The 8,161-nt window shown below is 27.8% G+C and overlaps 1 protein-coding gene across 1 annotated transcript; it reads left to right on the top strand.

The window, feature by feature from the left end:
- The first annotated feature begins 1,029 nt into the window (after nt 1–1,029).
- Nucleotides 1,030–1,566, top strand: LOC124930492. The gene has a single exon (XM_047470830.1). It carries the CDS (start codon nt 1,030–1,032, stop codon nt 1,564–1,566), a length of 537 nt encoding a protein of 178 aa, XP_047326786.1.
- Nucleotides 1,567–8,161: the final 6,595 nt, after the last annotated feature.

Below are 8,161 nucleotides of genomic sequence, written 5' to 3'. Positions count from 1 at the left end.
TAAAAGTTGTTCATAGTTGGAAACAAGTATTAGGTTCTTCATTTTATATGATTTTAAATTAGTTATCAGGTTCAAATTTCGAACAGAGAATAAAAGTTGTTCATACTTAGAGTTAGGTTCTTCATTTTATAATACTACAAAGAGCTTAATTATTTCAAATAAAAATAAATGTACAAGAAATAATTTTAAATAAAAATAAATATATAAAAAATAATTTTAAACAAAATTATGTATACAAAGATATTTAAAACTTAGTTAAATTTATAAAAAAAAAAATTACACATATCATCCCAATTTTTTTATTAAATATTTCACTAAGCTAACTCAAATAATAATTGTAGGTATTAAGAGACCAAAGATCGCAAATTTTTAAATAAAAAATAATTAGATTAAACAAAAATATAACACATATTAAAAAAATGTGATTTTTTACCTTCTTTAGACATTCTTAGAGAAAGAAAATAAAATATTTCAATATATATCTAATTTGAAATAATAAATTACTTAACAGCACATAACAGCAAATCAAAAATATATATTCCGAGTAAACATAAATGCCCGAGCCCAAATTGATTCAAAATTTAATTGAATTTAAATAAACAATAATAATGGCTCAAAATTTGATCAACTCATTTCATTTCATTTATAATTTAAAGAAGAATAAACTACCATAACAACTAATATGACATACCTCTTATTTTAATTTAGTATTTTCCATGATAATTTAACTTAAAATTAGAAAATATATATTTTACATTGAATTATCAAAAACTATATAAAAGGGAGAAAATTGATATTGGATTTCTAACTAAAATAGTAAATTAAAAATTAATTCTATTAAAATATAACCCATTAATTCTTATTAACATAATTGATATAAAATAAAATTTAATTATGTAATAAATGAAAATTAATGAGGCTTAATTTAAATTCTTTTCCTTTTCATAATAACATTCTTATTATATATATATTTATTCCCTTCTAGCTGATAATTAAGAAATTAATTCTAGAGAGAGAGAGATTACAATCATGGCGTTGTGCAATGAAGAAGATGAAGTTTGGAAGTGTGAGAAACATCCGACGAATCGTCGCCGTGCCGGAATCTGCCCAAGTTGTCTCCGGGAACGTCTAATCTCTCTCTGCCCCAATTGCGGTGAAATGGTTCCTTGTTCATGCGGCGTTTTAAAGGCATCAAAGTCATCGTCTTTCTCTCTCTTCTCCTCCTCCGGGAGAGGTGGGTCCTCAAGATACTCTTCTGCTGCCGCCGCCGCCGCCGGTGAAATTCCGGTGGAGGGAGAACCTAAATTTCAGAAATCGAGATCATTAACTGTTCCGTTTCTAAGGTCGAAATTTTCCGGTAATGATTCCTCCGGCAGTAAGTGGTGGAATTTAAGGAAGCAAAAGAGCAAGAAAACAGAGGTGATGATGATGAGATCACAGTCTATTAATGTTGAAAATGGAAAATCAAATTCGGGTAAAGGCCGGAAATGGAGTTTTCTCAGTCCGATGAATATTTTCCGACGATCGAAGACGACGGCTAAACCAGATGGTTCACTAAGAAATTAAGAATACTGAGAATTACAAACAGTACTATTTTTGGATAATTTATTTTCGGTTAAAAATAATAATTTATGTTCAGCCTAATATTATTATTATTTTTTTAATTTATTTTGAAGAGTTTAGATTTATAAGTAGATGATTGATTTTGAACACTATCTTTTAAATAGAGAGTGTAATATTATTAAGTTATTTTGATTTTATTGCATAAAAAATCTATTGGTTATTATTGGTGGAATTTTACATCTGTGTTATTGGGTAATATTTAATATTTAATATTTTTATTCCAATATAACAAATAAATAAATATAGATTTGGCATGGTATTTTATTTGGAAGGGGAATTCAAAATTAATTTTTTTTATTATAATTTTACATTTATGATATCATTTAGTTTATGGTATTTTATAATGAAAGATAATTAATTAAATTAAATTATTTTAAAATTCAATGCAGTCATAATATATATATATATATATAATATAAAAAACATTTCATTTCATTTATTTTCATAATTTTTTAAAATTAATTCAATATTTTCGTCTCTAATTCTTATAAAATCCGCCAAATTTAAGTTTATCCAATCTTATTCATAATTTTTGAATAGGTGTCCAATTTATATAATTATATATAAAATTAAATCCACCAGTATCCCATAGTTTTTATTTAATTTAAAAAACTATATTTATATATAAAATTATAATTATAAATAAAAAAATATTAATTATTATAATCATCTATATTTTATAACAAGAATTAAGGTTCTAAGTTTTACTCTGAGAAAGTCATCATAATCTTGTTATGAATTTTGAAAATATATTTTTCTGTTTTTAATCTTTTATTCATATTTTTATTTATTTTCAATTAAAATAAATAAAAATGAAATGACAAGAAAAAGAAAACAAAAGAATGAATGACTTGTTTTCATGTTATTGACTGAAAAGTTAAAAAAGATGAAAAAATGTTAGAATAAAAAAAAATTATAATTTTTTAATCAATTAGCATCATATATTTTTTTTCTCTAAATTCTCTGTATCATCTCTCATTTATAAGATATTTGTAGAAGAGTACGGTAAATCATTGATTAATATACATATTAACTTCTATATTAATTTAAATATATATATATATATATATACAAAATTATAAATAAAATTTTACAATCACAACTAATTTAATGGTTACATTGTTCAGATTTTAATAAAGTATTAATTGATGCGAATTTGTGAAAATAAATAAAATACAAATTATGATATATTTGAATACAAATTTGAGTAATTTATATATGTTTATTTATAAAATTATAAATATTTAAATGAGTTAGTGTGCAGGTGATATATCAGTCAAAAATTGAATTAATTACATGTGAAAAATATTATTTTAATTTTTATATAAATTTTTAGTAATGCAAATTTGACACTACATGTGATAATTAATTCATTTTATATATTTAATAAGTAATCAAACATATTAATACATAAAGATAAATAATTAAGTTTTTATATTTTATTTTAGAATACGTATTTAAAAAGATGATATAATAAATTTGAGCGATTTAAAAGAAAAATTAGAAAGTAACTATTTGGTCACATAATATATATAATATATGAGTAATGTTATAGTGTTAAACTAGTAACCCGTGCAATGCACGAGTAATAATATAAAAAACTGTGAAAAAAATTACGGATAACATTTTTAATTTTATTTTTAACCGTTTTAAGTTTATGGGTGGGTCAACCCAAAATGCGACCCAAGTATCCATTTACTCAACATCATTATATATTAGTTAATTAAAAAGTTGAACTTATATTAATATTAAAACGTCCTGCGTTTATCAAATTTGGTGTTGAATTTAAAATTTAAGGTCTCAGTAGCCTAGTTGGTTAAAGAGTTGTACTTGTTTTGTTATGTTGCAAGTTCAAAACATACCTCTAGCATTTTTAATTTTATTTTTAACCGTTTTAAATTTAAAGGCGGGTCAACCCACAATCCGACCCAAGTATACAAATTAACAACAGCTCTCGACCCGGCAATCCGGACACTTTAAAAATTAAGCATCATTATATATATAGATGACAAATTTATAATTTTGATAATAATAATATATTTATCTCTCTCAAGTTGGGGGTTTCCTAAAAATCTGTTATTGGTATATTTCAAGTTGGTAAAAGTTTTTCAAATTTTATAAATTAACGATATATTGAAAACGAAGTTAAATGTTTGTAAAGTACATAGATGTAAATACTAAAAATTTACGTACCAAATTTATAAATTAAAATAATTAATTTAATTTAATTTAAAATAAATAAAATCAAAATAACCCTCTTATCAAAATTTAATAAAACAATTAATTAGATTAATTATTGTGATAATAAAAACTTAATTAATTAAAGACAATGACTAATTTAAAAAATAAAATTATTTGGGATAAATGTTATACTCATTTTATTTCAAAATAATTTTAAAAAAAATCAAAAGATAAAATTAAATATTTAGGATGAAATGTCCCGAAAAAGTATTTATTTAACCCAAAAATATATATAAAAAAATTGACAAAATATTTGTCATATTTATTTTAATATTTTGTGTATTTTAAAAAGAAAATTAAAGCCAAAAGGTGAAAAAAAATCAATTTCAAACAAACCCTTAAATTTTAAAATAAAAATAAATTTGTAATAGTGTGTAGCCGAAATACATATTTATTGCTAAAGTCAGAACCGCGACCATTGGATGGACGCTGGATTTTCATTCAACGCCCAGGAAGCGCACGCATAGCCCGTTGCAACCGAAGAAGCGCGTCCGCGTAGCAGCGAATCAACTAACACCCGTTAGCTAAAACGCAATGGAACACGCGGATCGCGAAGGAACTGTGACGGAACGCCAACGGACCGCTTCGCGTCCGCGTTCTCGCCCAAAACGACGATGTTTCATTCCCCGGTCATCTTCTACATCATGATTGCCGGAGAGATAAGATCGAATCCCATATTTGATTGATTTTTTAAAGATGGAAGTTAGTCGATAGTTCACATTTTCGGCTGATTCAAAAGGTGAAATGATCACCCTACCACGATGATCGTTTCTCCTATAATTTTATACCTAATTAAAGCCTAAACGAGCAATTAGGGCGAAGAATAATCAAAATACCATAAATAAATTTTGGCTGATTCAATCCACTTGACTCTCTCAATCGACTTCGGGAGGCTATAAATAGCTTCCATTGACAATTCTGAAGCCAAGAGATCCACTCTCAAACTTTAAATCAAGATTTGCAGAAAATTCGTCATTAAAACTTCAAACTTTCAGGTTTTTCAAAATCTTTGCATAATTCCTTAAAGTTTGGATATGAGAACCCCCAAAGCTTTCCTAAGGTTTAAAGAGTGTTCTTCAATTCTTAGTATGATTCCAATCACTCTTTGATCCCACTTCTAGTTTGAATTTGAAATTTTTATATTTCAATTTTCATAAGCGTGTATGTTGCCTACCTGGTTATTGAATTTTTTGATTAGAAATCGATCATAGGATCATTTATGAGCTTTCTGTGAAAGCCAAGATCGATAATCGATCTCAAACAAAAAACACCCAAATTTTGAATTTTAAGAAATTAAAAAATGGGTTTTCTGTTCTTAGGCTAATCCTCAAGAACATCAACATAAAAAGCTTACCAATATGTTTTTAATAACGTTGGACAACTATTTCGATCATGTTTGATCCATCTCGATCATTTTTGATCAAAATCAAAATTTTTAAAATGATTTAAAATTTTAAGCTCTTGAATTGGTCCAAATGAACAGCTAGTGCTCATGTTTTAATACCAATCATATATATGAAGTATAAGAAAACTATTGGCAAACTCCTTACATTCAAAACAATTTTAAAACCAAAAATTAAATTTTTGACCATAAACTATTTTGAATGAATTGATCACCACCCAGGTCTATTGATACATTGGGATGATGTTCTAAATGTTCATGAAAACTTTGTGAAGCTACGTGGCCCTTGGATCAGAGAATCCAATCTTCCATCAAAATTGTAAAACCTACAATATTGATGTTCTTAAGGAATGAGAAATTTAGCCTAAGACCGATAGGTCCGACCGAATATTTTTCAGCCAGGACCGAGAGGTCCGACCGAGGAATTTTACATTCGATCAAGAAGTTGAATCTAGGACTGAGGAGTCTCGCACCTAACCGAGAACTCTCAAACCCAGGATCGATGACTTCCACCTATGACCGATAAGTCAGACCTATGACCAAGGAGTCTCGCACCCGACCGAGAACACCCGAACCCAAGACCGATGGCTTCCACCCATGACTGAGGTTGTTTTTAATCCCAACCGACAAAATGAACCTAGGACCTAGATCACTGATCATAAGGCCTGTTTGGTTATTCTATTAAAATTTCAAAATTATTTTTGTAATTTTGGAATCTCAAACCATTTTCTAAATATCCCAAAAAATTAGAAATGATTTTAAAATAATTGTTGCAATTTTCACAAAAAAATATTTTGACCAAGACTTGTTTATGATTTATTTTTAAACCTGATGCCTTTTAAACTAATATTCTTGAAGTATTTTCCTCCTTAGTCATCATCAACAACATGTATCAACATTTAAATAATTGATGTTATAATTCTTTAAATATTCACAAACCTACGTGTAATGTTAGGGTGATATACCCTTTACATATAATGCCATTTAATAGGATAAATCTAACCTAGCCAAGACTTTTCAGCCAGGACTGAGATCCAACCAATGTTCTCCATCGAGGACCGAGAGGTCCGACCGATATTTTTCAGCTAGGACCGAGAGGTCCGACTGAGTATTTTTATAACCGACCGAGAAGTCAGATCTAGGACCGAGGAGTCTTGCACCTAACCAAGAACTCCTACACCCAGGACTGATGACTTTCACCTAGGATCGAGAATTCTAGCATCTGGCTGAGAATTCTAACATAGGACCGAGAATCCTTAGCACCCAGATCAAGGCTTGTCAGCTAGGACCGATAAGTCCGACCGAGAATCCTAAGCCCCAACTGAGAGGCTCTTGACCTAGGACTGGGGGCTCTTAGCCCTCGACCGATAAAATGAACCTAGGACATATGACACCGGTCCTAAGGCCTGTTTAGTTTATTTTTGTAATTTTGAAACCTCAAAATATTTTCTAAAAATCCCGAAAAATTAGAAAATGATTTTAAAATATTTTTGGGATAATTCCACAAAAAAATATTTTGAAAAAAGAATATTTATGATTTATTTTTAAACCCAATGCCTTCTAAGCTGACGTTCTTCATGTATTTTCCTCCCTAGTCATCATAAGCAACATATACCGACATTTTAATAATTATTGTTACAATTCTTTAAATAACGCACAAACATATGCATGTTTAGGACTAGAAGAATAATCGGTAAAAAATAAAACGTTATACAACTGATTTTCAAAAATCAAATTTATAAGTAGGTACCGTTTTCAAAACGGGTACGGAAGATGAAGTGCGAAAGCCTTTTCCCTAGTATCACCAACTTCGAACTAAAAGAAACTCTAGCTAATATGTTTGTACACGTATGTCATTTTTATTGATTTTCAAAAACTAATTGGCGACTCTATTCGAATAAATAATCTTTAAAATTAATTATTTTTAATTAATTTAAATAAAGGATTTCTAAAAACTCAAATTGTAATTTGATTACCGCAAATCTTCAGATTATTCAAATTCAAAATTAAATTAACTATTTCATGATTAATTTCAAAAGCAGCGAGGAATTACTTAAAAAATTTTAAAATAATATTTTATTTAAAATATTCTGACACGTAAACCGATGTTAAAATTCGAACATTAAGCTTTCCGCGGAACCAAATAAGGTTTTCCAAGGGTTACAATAGTCATAAATGACTCTAAATTAAAGATGATTAGTTACACGTAATTAAAAAATAACATATAAGATAAACACATGATTTATCGAAATAAAATTAAAAAATAAAGCAAAATAAGGCATAAAGTTTATATTTTAACCAATTTTGAGATTCTTTGGCGATCAATTGTATTTACTTCGTTATTAGATATTTTTGAGTTTAAATGTTCGAAGTGTATACTAAACACTTTGAGCCCAAAAATATCCAAATTCAAACCCAAATTTAGAGTTTTCGACCGATCATTATCAAATGGTCAATTTTAAGACCGATTTTAATTTAAAACAATTTTTGGTTTGATTATTTTTGTTTTAGTTTAGTTTTTTTCTTTTTTTCATTTATGTTATTTACATGTTAATGCATATATTACATATTTACATATTTACATGATTAATTGTAAAAAATTAAAACAAAACAAATAAACAGCTCATGCAAATCAATAGTGGAATAGACAAAGGCAAAACATGCTATCATTTGAATTAAAGGCAAAGATAAAGACAAAATAAAGTAAGGGGATTAAAAAGCTTACATAAACAAGATGCTCTTGATCTTAAAGGTGATGCTAAACCGAAAATCTCTAAACAAGAAACTTGTTACCTCCAAACTAGGGGTGTTCTGGTTAGGATTCTCTAAAGTTGAATGGCAGCCTAGGGACAAATGAGTGTAGAATTTCGGGTTTCTTAGGGGTGTTAAGTTGTG

Source organism: Impatiens glandulifera, chromosome 3 (genome assembly GCF_907164915.1).
Source record: "Impatiens glandulifera chromosome 3, dImpGla2.1, whole genome shotgun sequence".
Taxonomy (NCBI): domain Eukaryota; kingdom Viridiplantae; phylum Streptophyta; class Magnoliopsida; order Ericales; family Balsaminaceae; genus Impatiens; species Impatiens glandulifera.
Note: the sequence above shows the minus strand (reverse complement) of the source record. Positions and strands in the feature narration are given on the sequence as shown.